The 18376-nt window shown below is 32.0% G+C and overlaps 1 protein-coding gene across 1 annotated transcript; it reads right to left on the reverse strand.

Annotated features, from left to right (window-relative positions):
- Nucleotides 1–3131: 3131 nt before the first annotated feature.
- On the reverse strand, nt 3132–17200 carry LOC115885218 (keratin-associated protein 10-7-like). The gene is made up of 4 exons (XM_030904048.1): nt 16678–17200; nt 10019–10297; nt 4891–5127; nt 3132–3509 (listed from the first exon to the last, which is right to left on the reverse strand). Exons 1-4 carry the CDS (start codon nt 17027–17029, stop codon nt 3217–3219), a joined length of 1161 nt encoding a protein of 386 aa, XP_030759908.1. The 5' UTR covers nt 17030–17200; the 3' UTR covers nt 3132–3216.
- Between the last annotated feature and the right edge of the window lie 1176 nt (nt 17201–18376).

The following is an 18376-nucleotide window of genomic DNA, read 5'->3' on the forward strand; positions in this document are numbered from 1 at the left end:
GGAAAAAAACGAAATAAAAATGAAATTTCTACACCCTGTATCTCCAAAACTAAGCATTTTAGGACATACATTCATACGAACTTTTTTACTTATTTTTGTCTGCAGAATATGCTGCCGAAGTTTCCGGAAAACAGTTCGGACCACCCTGTAGATAGTAGAGATAATAGTTACAGATTTTCCTGAAAATTAATTAGTCAATGATTGATATACACGAACAGGCAAAAAAAATTGAATTATAAAAATAAAAATTGAAAAATTTAGAAAAAGTCGCAAATTATTAAAAATAGGTATAAGATATACTTATAAAAGTTGAAGAATTTTGTAAAATCTATCAGAAAAAATGATAATATATTGGGTGTGCTATTTAGAAAATTCGAGATTTTTTAAATTTTATTAGTTGATGAATTCATAAATATATTTTGAACATCCTGAAGCATCTAACTAAAATATCTTTACATATTACATCTTTTTCTTCATCTCTATAAAATTCTCCTACCTGACAATTTTTTACCACACTGAGAGAGAGAGAGAGAGAGAGAGAGAGAGAGAGAGAAATCTAACATTTAAACAAATTGAAATATTACCAAAACTATTAAATTTAGGTTATAACATTATATATAAAAGTTATAGAATTTTACGTAGAACCTAATAATAAACCTAATAAAAAATAACAATGGTATGGTGTTGCATTAAAAAAAAAATATATGTTATATCCGCCACACTTTCTTAAAGCACACGGTATACTCTATAACTCTATAATAATTATAAAATGCGTACCTGAACCTTCCCTATAACTTCTATATATTTTTTTTGTAAATATCCAAACAAATGAGATAATGGACTTTATACTATATGGTTGACTCACCCTGTACACAGTATCGTTTGTCATTGGTTTTAGTAAATTACACATTCGTTTTACACATCCTAAAAAAAATACTTGCACATGATGTACATTTTACTAATATAATTATGAGAAGTAAATATAGGTGCAACAATGTTTTGTATTCCTAATATGTACTATAATTCTAAATTGCAAAAGATCTTTAGTTAAGTAGTTGCATTCGTTACATCTTAGAACAAATAAATAAATGTGAAAAAGTAGCAAATAATAATGGAACTGATAAAATACCAAAAAAAAAACAAATGCAACGACTACTTTTAACTTCCTGTTAATTATTTTTTTGTTTAAATTTATAATTCCTGTAATTAATTATTACTTCTCTCTCGAGAAAATGGCACTGATGTCACTTTTGAATATACACTATGTTTTTATTTTTTTAATATTCTTTAATTTTTTTTGCTTAAACTGTGTGGGTCGGACTACAAAAAAATAATGATAATTACTAAAATAAATAAATTCAATTATAAGGGTTAATTTTATATATTTTAAATTATTGATAGATGTAAATATCAAAAATAATTTCTATATAAATTATCTACATATATTCCTTTTGGCCACAATTCACAGTTTCAGGTTTTATGTTAAGTGGAAATGTTGATAGACTTCTTACCATAGTTTTACAAATTTTTAGTCAGCACTAAACTAACATACATCCAAACTAAGTATATTTACATCTATTAATTATGACCCACACTTGGCAAAGCAATATATTTAATTTCTAAACGATATATATTTAAAAATAATTAAGTAATCTATAATGTTGTAGATATTTTAATAAAGGTGCACAAATTTGTTAAAAGGATATTTCCATTCCCAGCTAATATTTTTGTTGAAAGAGTTATAAAGTGTTAAAGTTATTTTGCTGTGTTTTATTTATATAGGTACCCCTATTCTATGAAATGATAATTTTTAATTATTCCTCACCTGCTTGACAATATTTTAATGTTGTGTCCTCTTCTGATCTCCAGGTTACCATTCTTCCGTCCTATCCTTTTCAAAAATTATAATAACTGGTAGGTTGAACCCTCTTAGTCTAAGGTTGAACCTTCCATAATAACCTCTTTGTTAATGGCTGATCCAATGACTAAAGAATACAAGGACAAATAACACACGAGACCAAATTGTGATCTTTCTTCCAAACAGTGCCGTGGCAGATATTTTTCTTAACATAACCGCTTGAAGCGATATTTTATGTTTTTGATAAATGTTTTTACTACGCCTATGGTGTATCCGGTGGTATCATACTAATTAATTACGAAAAAAAACATATTAAAATGAACAAAAGGGACAAATCTAATATCGACGTATAGCACATATCAAGTACATATAAATATCAGAAAAATAATTTTCAAATTCAGTAAAAAAACGCTAAAAAGGTGGAGTGGATTGTTTATTTCCCTATAAAAACGTAACTCCTGGCTTTTTCTTATCATTGTACCTTTTACACTTGAAAGCTGAACAAATTACCATTGTAATAGAGTTTATACAAAGTTCACTAACACAACCAACTATTAAAAATCGCTAAAATTGTCGCTGATGACTCATTCGTTATGTCCAAAGAAATGGCGTCTAAGGTCACAAATTGTGCTGCAGCCCGTATATGGGCGTTACATGTCCTTGTATTCTTTAGTCATTGGACTGATCATTGCCTGATACAATGAACCGCACATTTTCCACTCTGTGGCACTGACATAATTGTGATCTGTAGTTTCTTCTTTAGGTTGGGTTGACAAAATTTGCACATGAAGCCTATCAGTCCCATCAGATTTAGATACCTATTAAGCTTACAATGCCCTTTGTAGATCCATTACAGGTTTCGCAGTCTTTTCTCTAGTGAATTTCTCCACCCTTCTAGAGATTTGTTGGCCACCCACTGTATTGTGGCCACTCTACGCCGTAGAAGGCTTCTCGGTGAAAATTTTAAATTTATAAATCAGATAGTAACGAATTTTCATACAGCAAAACCTCTTTTACCCTCTAAGAGGATGAGATGAATTTCCAAAATCGCATTTTTGCATTAAATAATCTCATTTAAAATTTGTTGTGGTAATTAAATGTTTTATGAACAGCTTCTAATATTATAATTATGTACGTACTGCGCATGTATTTTATATCTATCTAGGACGGTTCAGAATCGGTAATAACAAAAACCTCAAGAAATATATAAGTAGAATACTATAAAATCAGAGCATTTAAAAACCAAATATCTAAAAATGATTATAACACCTACTCATAGAAAAAAAAAATGGCTTTATTAGACAGCACGTTTTAAATACAACACAATGAAGACCAAAAAAAAATTTTTTTGGTCACATCTAACAAGGACAAGGACAGCACGGAGGCGGCGGGCACGGACAACACTGAGGCTGACCGATGGGAGGACAACACATGACAGGTGGCGGGCATGGTATGGGACAAGGCATGGCGGGACAAACTGGTACGACTCTGCCAACGGGCACGCATGGTGGTGGTCCTGGAGTGATTGGCGGTGGGCATGGCGCTTGAGCGATGAGTGGTACGCATGGTGGTGGACAACATGGTGGGCAGCAAGGATCGCAGGGACCGCAAGGACCGCAAGGACCGCAAGGACCGCAAGGAGGACAGCAACCTGTAACAAAATTTGGTCGTGAAAATTAAATCAATTATAAAAAGAAGTTCATTGGACAACATTTACGTCTATACAAAGTACATCTAAGAGATAAACAAAGCACTTTTGCATAGAGCGGTATATGGCCAATTAACTAATTTTGATTCAAAAAACACCTAGTTGTTTTATAAAAATAAAAATACCGAACTCCCTGGAAATCGTGTTTCTCCAATTTTTTTTTCTCAAAAACTATGCGAAGTGGTTGTTTTTGACAAAAAATGTAGTAAATACTTGGAGGACAATTTTATGAAGAAAAACAATAGTGTTCAGTAGAGTTAAAAAAATATTTGTACTAAAATTCATGTAGAGGTGGGGTAGTTCTCACCCCTTCGTACTTTTTCTTGATTATTGTTAAAGTCAAATGTTAGCACTTAGCAAACATAGGCAACCCCAAATTTAATTCAAATCGGAATAACGGTTCTTAAAATATCTTAAAATACTTAGGCGTTTATTTTTTTTAAAGTTTAATACCCTCTACCGGACAAACGAAGCACTTTTTTATTGAGGTAAATTGTGCCCAATGAATTTATTTTGATTCCAAAAATACTTAGTTTCTCTAGATTACAAAGAGTGAGAAACGAGGAAATTAGAAACATAACATCGGCACAAGAAACAGTAATTCAATCATTAAAACGAATAGAGAAAAGAGGTTTGAGATGGTTTGGTCATGTAATGAGGATGGAGAACACAAGATGGTCAAAACGTGTATTCAAATGGTCACCCCCTGGAAGGAACAAAAGGGGACGCCCGCATCGGTCCTGGAACGATGGTATACGACAGGCGATGAGAAATCGGAATATTGAAGAAGATCTCGTGTACGACAGAGATGGCTGGCGATTGAGACTGGGAATGCAACATTTAGTTGTATAATCTGTATAGTAATTATAAGATTAATGCCAAATATGTATATAAAAATACTTAGTTCTATGTCCAAAGAATAATAGACAAGAAATCTACATTAGTGAGTAGAGAAAAAAAAAACACTTTACTAACTGGACTAGAATCGTGTTGCTACTCATATGGAAACCAAATTCAAACAGAACTTAAAAATTATTACTCCTAAAAAAATACTGGCTTTTCTCAAAGTCCTCAGATTGTATGAGGAGTTATAACTCAAGAAAGAGAGTCAAAATAGATCTTTAAGGTCGTCTCCCTCCCCTTCTTATTCTATATCCTACATTATACTCCCAATCCAAACCTAATCTACTAAGATGAGTCATTACATAATGTATTTTATAGGTGCTGTATAATCTCAATTTTGGCGTAGTAGATGTCTGACACTTATTATGTATATCAACCGGTCTGCATCAAAAATGAAATTAAACTTTTAGCATTTTATTACCTCCATTTCCACCTTTGCCACCATTGCCGCCACCATTTCCTCCACACGGAGCGCATGTCGGTAAACGGACGTACGCTGGGTAACACTGGTACTGTTCCAAGTCCTTTTTCTTGGGATCGTACCCCTTTTTGCCCAAATGCTTGCAATCTGCAAATTCGGACGGTCCACAGGTTGGAGGATCTGTCAGGCACCCTGGGGAACCTTGACATTCGAATCGTGGGCAGTCGTCTTGCAAACCTTGTTGTAAGACATTTTTTGTTTAGTTTAAGAAAATATTAACAAAGTTCCATTGACCCAGAGTGAGTTCATATTAATAAATATCTTCCAATGAAGGAATAAAAGGCATAGTATTGTCACAATCTTAACTTTTTTTGCAAAAAGGGGGGGTGACATGTTTCGAGGCGGTTAAGTCTCATCCTTAGACCAAGCTGAATAAAAAACTATCAAAAAAAGTAAAAAATACAAGTCAAGTAATAGAAAGTCAATTACCATTTACATATAGCTAAAATATTACAAAAAATACATTTTAAATATAAATTGTTAGAGGAATTATATAAATTACTTAAACAATAGTTAGCTTATAATTTCAAAGGAAAAAAAGAGGAGATGGTGGAAAATTACTTATTCAAAATGAATAATGTGCGTCATTTTAAGTTCTCTAAAAAGGTTCAAGTTTTTCTCTAAAATAAAATGGGGAAAACTTATTGATTGTGTTTCTATGTTCAAGTCTACGATACAACACACGGTATACAAGGATATACAAGGATCCAAGATAAGTATTCTTATAGTCTAGTCAAATTGTACTCAAAAAAGCTCCTTAGGGGAAAGTTTTGGAGTAGTTCTATATTTGATCAGAGTTGTTAAACTACACGTAGTAATTAATAAACTACATTTACTACATGTCACAAGTAGTTTTTTAAATGTCGAGTTGTAAATGTGTAGTTTATGTAACTAATGTAGTTTTTATAAATAACAGTGAAAACATAACCTAAAAACTTTGTTTGTTGATCAATTTAAAGAAATAAAAAATCTATATTTTGTGAATTTGTTCCTTATTATGTGATATTTTTGATACTTGATTTTTCTTTTTGATACGTAGTTAAAAATGCTTGGAAGACGTCGATGTCTCCATACCTTGCTCCATACCTTCTGGGAAGAGGGGAATTATGAAGTTGTGCCTTTAGATGTAAAAAATCATATATTCTCTCCTGGAGAATGTCTATGGAGAATTTCTCCATAAGAATTTGTAGTTTATTTTGTGTTCAATGTTACTTTGTATTTCGTAGAAAATACACTTTTGTTGAAAAAAAAATTGTCATTTTTTCTGATGTTGTTTAACTTATATTATATTTGTATAACTTCATACTTCCATGATAAGAATTTGGCTTGATTTTTGTTTAAAGTCTAAATTGTTTATGTTTTACTATATTTTTGTAGGTAGTTTTTAACGTAGTTTTTGTGTAGTTTTTGAAGGTAGTTATTAAAATTTTAAAATGTAGTTAATACAAAAAACTACGCGTAGTTTTTGGCGTAGTTTTTTGCTTGGTAAACTACTTAACAACCCTGTATTTGATACAAATTAAACTTTTAGTTACGTAATCGAGGGCGCGATTTTTAAATTCATTGTTGCCAACCAAGGACATATTCAGCTCCGGGCTGACTAACTGAAATTCAAATTTCCCGCTGGTGATTCAGGTCGTAGCTCTGCTGTAATAAATGTCAAGGTGCCACATTTATTTATTTATTTATTGACATTGATATTCGTTTTTTACTTTAGTTTTTTTTGTGTTACGAGTTTTTGGTTTAATTAGCGTTGTGATAATTTAAGCTTAAAAATGTTTACTAGAATACATTGCAGTCGAACATTGTTCTTTTTAGAACCTCTTTTAGTGCGAAGTGTACAAGATAGCTTAATAGCCGTAAAAAAACTCATTGTAACTTTATTAGAATATTTTGAACGGGAAAGTTAACGTGCTGTTAAGAAGATGATGAGTTTGATATAAATAATAACTGTTTATATATTTATAATTAAGTTATTTCTGTTTTCTAAAATATTTCGATTAAAAATTACTAAAATATGTAAAAGTGGGCAACGCTGTGCCGATCTAGCTTAATCACGCGACTAAAAGTTTATTTGGTATGAACTGTAGTAGGATTGTACAGGGTGTCCCACTAAGAATAGCTCTCGGTTGTATCTCGGAAAGTATTAGCCGTAGGGGCTGCGGAAAAAAATATTTATGACTAAAGAGGCTATTAGAAAGTGCTGGAAATTATTTTCAAGTTTGTAGAACGACCGCTAGGGGGCGCAACTGCAACAAAAAATAAGAAAATGGAATTTTTACATTATTTTGCCTAGATAAGGTGTACTATAAGTAATAGCTTCATAATCTTCAGTAAATTTTGAATATTTTGTGTTAGAGCCATTTTTCCCTATCTACCAAAATAAAGTAGTGGGGGAAGGTTAGATTTGTTTTTATTTAAATATTAATAACTCTGGATTGGATGATCGGAATCCAACAAGCTATGGCTCGTTTAAAAGAGCTTTTTTTACTCTATATTGTACCATATAAACAATAATAATAAGCTTTTGAACGTAGACGCTAGGGAGCGTTGTCTTACAGTTTAACCAACATTGCGCGTTTTTTCAAAAAAATTAAATGCAATAGTGTATGTAATTTTAATTGATAGTAAAGAGTAGTAAAAGCTTAAAAAGTCAGCGACAACCGCATCTTGATATCTTCTTTCAAACAGGAGATATTAGCAAAATTATAATAAATACAAAAAAATAAGCCCTTAATTACCTTATTTTTACAACACGGTATCAGTAGCCCTCTTGATTATGCCCATTCTAACAAAAAAATAAGATAGAAACAGTTAGTTTATTTTAAAATAGACGAAATACCAGAATACCATAATACCAGAGGTTTTAATATCTAATAATTATTAAGATATAATATCAGTGAACAAGAAACGATGATTCAGTGAAGTCATGGTAGCCTTTGGAAAAAACTTGCTTTTGACGTAATAGTATAAACGTTAAATTGTTATTAGATCAACATTTTGATAGTCTTAGCAGCGTTTTTTATGTTTTGATTGCTTTTTCAAAATGCCCCAACAATTTCAACTACTCAAATAAAAAAGGCATTTTGAAAAAAACAATTAAAAGATAAAAAAACTCTGCGATGGCAATCAAAATGTTAATCTAATAACAATTTGACGTTTATACTATTACGCGAAAAGCAACTTTTTTCCAAAGCCTAACATGATTTCACTGAATCATCATTTCTTGTTCACTTTTATTAATGTCTTAATTATTAGATATTAATGCATCTAGTATTATGGTATTCTGGTATTTCGTCGATTTTAAAATAACCTAACTGTTTCTATCTTATTTTTTTGTTAGAATGGGCATAATCAAGAGGGCTACTGATACCGTGTTGTAAAAATTAAGTAATTAAGGGCTTATTTTTTGGTATTTATTATATAATAATAATAATAATAATAATAATAATAGCTCCCGTATATAGCGTTTGACGCCTTGGGAGTAGCAAGGTACAGCTTGATATACTAGAGCCGTTCGGTATACAAGGAAGGTAATGTGGCTAGCACTAGGCTTCAACCGCCTATTATTACCTCAGGATTGTGAATCCCAAGTACTCATTTAAGGCCGAGTCGACCTAGGTACCCAAACTATTTTTATTTTAATAAAAATAGTCGGCTGATGAAATGCCGGGTGTGGGTTCGAACCCACTACCTTGAGATTGGTAGACGAGAGCCTGTACCTCTACGCCACCGGGCACCTGGTATTTATTATAATTTTGCTAATATCTTCGGTTTGAAAGAAGATATCAAGATGCGGTTTTCGCTAACTTTTTAAGCTTTTACTACTCTTTACTGTCAGCTAAAATTACACATACTATCTTATTTAATTTTTTTGAAAAAACGCGCTATGTTTGTTAAATTGTAAGAAAGCGCCCCCTAGCGTCTACTTTCAAATCCTTATATTATTATTATTACGGTATAATATAGAGTAAGAAACGCTATTTTAAACGAGCCGTCGTTTGTTGGATTCTGATCATCCAGTCCGGAGTTATTAACATCTAAATAAAGATAGATCTAATCTTCCCCCACCACTTTATTTCAGCAGATAGGGGAAAATGGTTCTAACCTTTGAATAAGAAGACTCAGGAAGGAGCATATCAAAAATCTTAGGTACACCGCGATGGGCCTCAAATATGGCCGACTTAAATTCCGGTTTATCAGTGCCGTTCTAATTTTATTTAAAAAATGTAAAACTATGATGTAGGGAAGACGTGTGGTAGACTCAATAATTTGTTATTTTATTTTACGTTGTGAATAAATGTTGGTAGTTATTAAAATTGTTATAGAAATATATAATTCTAATAAAAATAGATAAGTTATAATAAGTATTCATTAACACAAACATCCGATACGCTACTGAAGCAGGTAAGTCAAATCAACGTATCAAAATTCTTCGACATCTGATCTTTGACAAGTAGTAAATAAAAGCTAAAATACAAGAAAAATATATAATTTAGTTAATTTAAGTGAATTTCATAAATGATCGGTTTACTACACGTATGTATATTATATAGTCACTTACTAGCGAAAAGTTGTTCCATTATTTCACTCAATTTTTGCCGAGATCTACCGCACGCTACACAACCAACTATTTTAGAGTCTTTTCGATAAATTGCGATAGTGTCACTGTTAATTTAAGTTCTGCCACAATTTCCATCTAGATTTACTACCTTTATACAACTATCAGTAGTAGAATAAATAATAAATAACATAAAATAAGCTCCGTAAAGACTGATAAATCCACAAAATTTCAAATCAATTTCAAATGTGTCAAATGAATCGTCAAACAGAACTGTCAAGGATCCCGACCCTAGAGTGCTTTTATGGCGCTTTTTCCGCCCACCATGCATGAATACATGGTTAGCATTATGCTCCTTCCTTAGTCTTCTTATTCAAAGGTTCTAACAAAGAAAAATTTAAAAAAAAATTACTGAAGATTATGAAACTATTATTTATAGTACCCATTATCTAGACAAATTTCTGTAAAAAAGCAGTTGCATATTTTTTTTTATAAACCAATATTTACCATTATGTTTCTCACAATCACATCCCACGTGCAAGATGCTCGCTCTCAGCTCTCTACTCTTGCTCCTGGGTCCCGTCGTTTTGGTTTTGGGTCTGCGATAACAGACCATCATCTGAGGAGGATTGCAAGGAACGCAAGGTTGCTCTTCCGGATAAGGATTGCATATAGGAACGCACGGTGGCGGTACCGTGGTACAGACAGGTAATATAGGCGGGACAGATATGGGTTGTGGGGGTGGTATGGTTATGGGGACGGAAGCGTTCTGTGGGGGACAAGTGCCTAAAATAATATTTTTTAATTAGTGATTTGTACTATTATATGAAAACAACTGTCTAGTTTTCTTTTTCTGAATTAACCAATTCATAAATTTCATTCAGATCCTTGAAATTAATGGAATACATTAGTGGTTTCAATTAGCGTAGAAGTTTGTTTCTCTAATTTCAATGTAAGCCTTCAGAATGTCAAAATTAATGTTAGTAATTTTCAATTAATAATAGAAACAGTTAAGCTTCATTCAGAACCTCGCAATTAGTGGACTAAATTAGTGGTTTGAATTACACTTTATATAGTACTTTTAGTTTATGGTCATTCACACTGTTTAAAAAATACAATTAAAATTAATAGAATATTCTAGCAACAGCTTGCGTTAGTCAGTTGTATCCACAGAGAAAGCCTAATATTTAGCTTATAAAACAATCAACTTTTGATTTCTAACCACAATTTCTCTTGACGAAAGATAATCAAAGGCCAAAATGACATTTCTCGCAAATTTTGAAGTATAATTAATGGAAAAGTTAAAGCTTCATTCAGAACCTCGCAATTAGTGTAATAAATTAGTGGTTTCAATTACCAAAAAAGTTTGTTCCTTTAATGTAAGCATTCAGAACGTTTAAATTAGTGGTAGTCATTTTCAATTAGTAGAAAAAGTTAACAAACTTTTGACTTTTCCATTAATTATACTTCAAAATTTGCGGGAAATGCCATTTTAACCTTTGATTATCGTCCGTCAAGAGAAATTGTGGTTAGAAATCAAAAGTTTATTGTTTTATAAGATAAATATTTTAATAACTTTTTCTTCTAATTGAAAATGTCAACCACTAATTTTGACGTTCGGAATGCTTACATTGAAATTAAAGGAACAAACTTCTACGGTAATTTAAACCACTAATTTATTCCACTAATTGTGAGGTTCTGAATGAAGCTTTAACGAAAATTTAACTTTTGCCACTAATTTTACTTCAAAATATAATAATAGGATATTGTATTAATTTTAATTGTATTTATTTATACACTGGCGAATGATCGTAAATTTTTAAGAAAAAGTACAAATTAAAACCACTAATTTCGAGGTTATGAATGAGGCTTTAGTTTCTACTTCCAATTTGTAAATTAATATACTTATGTACCTACATACCGTTATTGAGAAATTAACTGGACATAGTATAGATTGTAGTTATTCACACAGCTTAGATTGAGTTAAACTTTAAAATTATTAATAGGTTTATAGAATGCTACGGCTGTGTTCAAAATACTAATTTTAATACCGGGTATTTTTTAAAAGTGGCTTACCCCTATAACTTTTTATATTTTCAGATAAAAAAATAAGATTGATATTTCTATATATCACATAAATCAGGATTGATTGATGTATCGAATACTAATTTATAGAATATACAGGGTGCTTCAAAAAAGTGTGGCGAATATGATATATTGGGTGCGTCTCAAAAGTGGTATCACCCCCTATAACTTTTTTATTCTTTCAGATAAAAAAAATGAGTACCACATACTTGGTATTTCGAATCTAATTGTTGTTTGAACACAGCCATGGCATTCTGCATTGAAATTTAAAATGCTACTTTTTTTAATTAAAAATGTCAAAAGTTGACATATGATATGTGTCAGAATAACAGTTCAGAATAATATATTATATACAGAATATGTTCAGAATAACATATTATATACAAAAAATTTTCAAAAACTACAAAAATAGCCAGGGTGTCATTAAAAATCAAAAGTTGTAAGTCAGTTCCAGTGAAACATGAAGTGACCGACTATAAGTCAATCAATCCTAATTTATATCAATACATACTAAATCTCATTTTTTTTTCTGAAAAAATAAAAAAATTATAGGGGGTGAGCCACTTTTGCAAAACAGCCGGTATAACATGATACATGATATGTATTTAGAATTTCATACAGATCTCAAAATTAGAAAATATAGATGTTCTAATAAATTAAACTATAACACAAAAACTGTTGGTTGTATTATCCTAAAGTAGGTATACCAGGACCCGGTGCGTCTCAAAAGTGGCTCACCCCTATAACTTTTTTATTTTATCAGATAAAAAAAAAACGAGATTTGGTATGTTAGCATATGACATAATTAGGATTGATTGACGTATTCAATTGTTTTCTGTCACTTCCTGTTTCACCGGAAATTACTAAAACTTTTGATTTTTAAATGGCATCCTCGGTATTTTTTTACTTTATTCGATAGAAAATGACATTCTAAATAGAATGACATAATATCATATGTCAACTTTTGACATTTTTGCTTAGAACAAAATTGAATTTTAAATTTCAATCTAGAGTGCCACGGCTGTGTTCAAAACACTAATTTTTAATCAAGGAGCCTTGGAAAAATAGATATGATCGTCTAATGTTATTTGTGTCTTGTCCAGGTCGGTTAAAAGATGTCCAAATCGTATTTTTAATCATATCTCAATTTTTTCAAATGGAACGAATCGGGTGGCTCGTTAATTTGGAAAAAGCATTTTTTGGCGAATAATTTGGTACCACACACTTAGTATTTCGAGTCAAATTATCGTTATGAATCGCAATTTCAAATAAACCATATTCGATGTCAAAAGTTGACATATGATATGTCATTTTATTCAGAGTGTTATTTACTATCGAATAAAGTGAAAATGTACAGAGGGTGCTATTTAAAAATCAGAAGTTGTAGTCATTTCCGGTGAAACAGGAAGTGACAGAAAACAATTGAATACGTCAATCAAACCTAATATATTATGTCATATATTAGTATACCAAATTTCGATTTTTTATCTGAGAAAATAAAAAAGTTATTGGGGTGAGCCACTTTTGAGACGCACCCGGTATATATACGAGTATAATAAAACAATAGTTCTTATAACAAACGCGTCACAGGAAAGTGATAATTAATTTTATGACGATTATTTAGCTAGAGAAAAACGATGAAATTTTATCAAAAAGGAATGTTTCAATATGCGAGTTTAAAATTTTTCCTTCGCCATATTGTCAAGAAATGTCTTATTTGATTGCTGTGCACTTCACGTACACATTGTCTATTTTTGAACAGAATTGTTAGTTTATTGATTTTATGTTGTCCTAAGCTTATCAGAAATATCTTATTTAAAAAAAAACAAAATAACAAATAAAAAACGTTTAGTCAACTTTCAACAAAAATCAAATTTAACACTTAACACGAGACGAAATGTCAAACAACGGTAAAATCAAACAATTACATAACATTGGTTTTTTAAATGTAAAAATACAGGGTGTCCCAATATTCCGTAGACATAGAACTACTACGTATTTTTTGATTCAAAATAAGTACATTGTATACAGTAATTTACCTCTATAAAAAAAAGTGGCTGTACCTCCGTAGAAGGCACGAAACTTTTAAAAAATAAACACATTTTTTAAGATATTTTAAGAACCGTTATTCCGATTTGAATGAGATTTGGGATGCTTATGTTTTGCTAAGTGCTTTAACATTTGACTTTAACAAAAATCAAGAAGGAGTATGAAGAGTATGAAAACTACCCCCACCCTACTAAAATTTTTATAGAAATATTTTCCAACTCCACCGACGGCTTGTAAAAAACGCCCCCGCGCATACTTTTAGAGGAAAAAAATATTTTTTTCGAAACTGTCTTACAAAAAACGTTTCTTATCACATCAAGTTTGCGCTAATAATTTAGTTGTAAAAAATATGGAATTTTTTATGTTAGTATAATAAATCATATTTGACAATAAGCTTCATAAAATTTAAATTAATTAACGTTCAGGTTTATTTTTTATTGATGCCGTAGTTGGGTAACAGTTCCATATACGGTTTTCGGCTATTTTTGGATTATATTATGGAAAAAAATTATATACATAGTCACATTCTATTATCCTTAAAAATTGCAAATATACTGGGGTAATTGGTATTAAAGTTAAGAAAAAAAACAGATGCGCATTAAACAATTAAGGAAAAATTTAATTAAACATTAAACAAACAAGGAAAAAGAAAGAAAAAAAAGCGAAACCAAAGCAATCAAACTCGCGTTTTGATTGTTTTATTGCTTATAGCACTCTTTTGCACTCTTTTGTTTTGTTGCTTACAGCATGTTTTGATAGCCAGTTTGCTAAACCAAAGTCTGTGAAACGAATAACTTTTTTAAACGAATTTGACAGTTCACGCGGGCTTTTCTAATATTAATTTTATTAGGTTATCAACTTGCGGCCATGCTAGAGATATAGAGGGCTAGAGATATAATTTTGGGGTCACTAATAATCACTATTAGTAGATATTGAATGTTTTTTGTTAAATTAGATCGATTTTCAAACCCCAAAATTTAAAATATATTTTACATTTTACCCATTATCTTATGTACCTATTCATTATTTGTATATTGTAAAACATTTCCTACATTTGTATGGTTCATAGTTTATTTGCCAAAGTATTTATTACTATAAATAGGTAATCTATTTCAATCAAGAAAATCTATCCCTAATGCCAATTTAAATTCTATGAAGGCACAACACTTTCTTCAATATTTGTTTACTTCCAAAGGGCAAAGGGTATAACTTGAAATAATATTTCAAGTATATATTTTAATTTTTGACATTAAGCACTCACATTTAGAACATCTGAAATAAGAAATTTTGCAATTCTACACGTCTAAAAAGATATAACATTTTTCTCACTATAGAGCGAAATTTTTTTGCGGCTTCTGCAAAACTTGCGGGTTTCCATACATCGAAATACAAAATAAGATATTATTTATTAGTAGACAAATACCAGAATATAGAAGGCCAAACCAAACATCTAGGAAATAACTTTAAAATAAATTATTTATTCAAAAAACGTTTGGATCTATAAATTACAATAATAATCTCATCACATCTGTCAGTGAAATGAGTAAAAAAACATAGGTTACCGTCATTTTATATGTTTTTAATTTCAAATACTCGACGCCCATTGGTTGTGACGAATACGGCACGTTTTTTTTTGGGCCAGTCGAATATCCTTATTCTATATATCCTTGGTCTGATATTTAGAAATCAAATCAAAAGCTGATGACATTTTACTTTTGACAATTAGGACATTTCGTGTTGATTTTGGTAAGAAGAGGTAGAACCGAGAGTAGAACTGTCACTTATTTTCAACTTATTTTATTATTTTCCTTTTCTATTTCACGAAAGTAAAAACTATCTGATTCGTTCAGGCACTCAACTTAAAGAATAAAAGTAACTTTTTTGATAGAGGGATTTTATATTTGCCATGTTGGTAAAAAATAACGGTCAAAATTCAACACCCTGTATAAATATACAAACAGTATTTGACTTCTTCGTTAGTTTTTTTTATTTAATAGTACCATATAATCCTTTGAATAAGAAGACTAAGGAAGGAGCATAATGCTATCCATGTATTCATGCATGGTGGGCGGAAAAAGCACCATAAAAGCACTCTAGGGCGGGGATCCTTGACAGTTCTGTTTGACGATTCATTTGACACATTTGAATTTGACTTGAAATTTTGTGGATTTGTCAGTCTTTACGGAGCTTATTTATGTTATTTATTATTTGTTCTACTACTTATAGTTGTATAAAGGTAGTAAATCTAGATGGAAATTGTGGCAGAACTTAAATTAACAGTGACACTATCGCGATTTATCGAAAAAGACTCTAAAATAGTTGGTTGTGTAGCGTGCGGTAGATCTCGGGAAAAATTGAGTGAAATAATGGAACAACTTTTCGCTAGTAAGTGACTATATAATATACATACGTGTAGTAAACCGATCATTTATGAAATTCACTTAAATTAACTAAATTATATATTTTTCTTGCCTTTTAGCTTTTATTTATTACTTGTCAAAGATTAGATGCCAAAGAATTTAGATACGTTAATTTGACTTATCTGCTTCAGTAGCGTATCGGATGTTTGTGTTAATAAATACTTATTATAAGCTTATCTATTTTTATTAGAATTATATATTTTTATAACAGTTTTAATAACTAGCAACATTTATTTACAACGTAAAATAAAACAACAAATTATTGAGTCTACCCCACGTCTACCCTACATCATAGTTTTACATTTTTTAAATAAAATTAGAACGACACTGATAAACCGGAATTTAAGTCGGCCATATTTGAGGCCCATCGCGCGGTGTACCTAAGATTTTTCATATGCTCCTTCCTTAGTCTTCTTATTCAAAGGTATAATCGAAAAAAAACAGCGTCTTGTTGGGTTTGAAGTTTGAAATGACGATCAATGACATTCCCCACATAAATGACAGTTACATTAAAATAACAGCCATCTTTATTTCAAAGTCATCACCGACGCCGTTTTTTAATCACTTCTAAATAATTTTCCAATGAGAAAAGAGTAAAGTTTATTTATTTACCTGGAGTGCAAGCTGGAGGACAACACGGAGTAGGACAACACGCCTGAGGTGGACAGCAACTAGGCGGGGGACAGCAACTAGGCGGGGGACAGCAACTAGGCGGGGGACAGCAACTAGGCGGGGGACAGCAACCTGGCGAACAGCGAGGCGGACACATGGGACTGCAAATCGGCAAGCACGGCTTTGGCAATGGATCGTATATTTCGATAACAGGCCCAATACAACTGTTAATCGGCGGACAGGGACCGGGACAACATCCCGAGTCCCCGTTTCCCATATTGTCCACCAGTTTTTTCAGCTGGCACAGAAGGTATTTTCTTTGCTGCTTCTTCTCCGGGCACACGAACGCCATGATGGATTTTTTCCGTTTTTTTCTTTCACGTGAACAATTTTGTATACTAGCGGAAAATAATTCGCTAGCGTGTGATAATTATGACTTGAATTTTGATAAATTATCGTAGAAAAAAAACTCGAAAAATTGACTAAAATTTTGAAGTTGAAATATTTATTTCAACTATTTGAATTTGCCATGGAAACATAGGTCATATTTCTTTGTTGAGATCTAAATTCTAATTAAACAAAAATAAGGTGGTTTCTTGTTAATATGATTTTAAGTTTATTAGGTCCGTTCAGGAATTAAACAGCTAAATACTTCTCAAAAAAATATAATTATATTACACCATTAGTTATTTGACTTTGAATACCTTAAAAGAAAAAAAAAACGGAACCCTTATAGGATCACTTTGTTGTCCATTCGTTCGTCTGTCCGTCTGTCTGTCAAGACCTTTGGTCAAGACCGTTTTTCTCGGGAACGCGTAGGGGTATCGGGTATCGAGTTGAAATTAAAATCATATATTCAGGTTGTTGTGAAAAATCAAACTTAACTAAACTAAGTAAACGTTAAAAAAGATACGGCCAAAGGGGCGTATCTTTTTTTTTTATTTGTGGCGGCATAAATTGCCGCCACAAATATGTATATTTCGACACTCTCAAGAGAATTAACATTTATAGGGTATTTTTTGCTGACCTAGAACTATGAAATTTGGTTAAGTTAAGTAAGTAATACCGTCTTAGGCGCGATTCTCACTATACCGTTCCGTAATCGTTACGTCGAGCCACCGTCTCGACAGATAACATGAAGTAAATGGGAGATGGACGTTGCCACGACGGGACAGCGACGTTACCGGTATTGTGAATATGTTCACTGTTGGCCATTACAACGCAACGTCCCGCTACCGTCAGTCACGCCCACGTCTAGCCGCCGCCGCGCCGGCGCCGTCTAGCTTTCGGTCACCACGGTAAATATTCTTAAATGGCCAGCAATGAATATATAATATTCACACTACCGGTGTAACGTCCGTCGCCGTTCCGTCGGCGTCGTGGCAACGTCCATCTCCCATTTACTTCATGTTATCTGTCGAGATGGCGCGGCGGCTTGACGTGACGGTGGCGGAACGTTATAGTTGGAATCGCGTCTTATACAAGTATAGAGAATAATCTGAAAACTATACATTTGTAATTAAAGCATAATAGTCCAGTAAATAAAGGTTGAAACTGCGGCTTAATTCGTCGAGCGGGACTTTTCAGACGGATTGTATACCTTTTGGGCAGTCGTTTTAGGAGAAAAAATTGTAACACCGTGCTCGGCCTGCTTTGACCAAAGAAATGGCCCCAAATGGCCGAAAAATCAGTTTTTTGC

The sequence above is a fragment of the Sitophilus oryzae genome, unplaced genomic scaffold, assembly GCF_002938485.1.
Source record: "Sitophilus oryzae breed Bouriz unplaced genomic scaffold, Soryzae_2.0 scaffold_377_pilon_pilon, whole genome shotgun sequence".
Classification (NCBI taxonomy): Eukaryota; Metazoa; Arthropoda; class Insecta; order Coleoptera; family Curculionidae; genus Sitophilus; species Sitophilus oryzae.

Excerpts from the sequence above, each read along its gene's own strand:
- LOC115885218 (XM_030904048.1), bottom strand. The coding sequence starts at position 17,029 with ATGGCGTTCGTGTGCCCGGAGAAGAAGCAGCAAAGAAAATACCTTCTG. Across the intron at positions 10,298-16,677 it reads TCCTCCAGCTTGCACTCCAG|GCACTTGTCCCCCACAGAAC; the intron begins GTAAATAAATAA and ends ATATTATTTTAG. Across the intron at positions 5,128-10,018 it reads TGATTGTGAGAAACATAATG|GTTTGCAAGACGACTGCCCA; the intron begins GTAAATATTGGT and ends TCTTACAACAAG.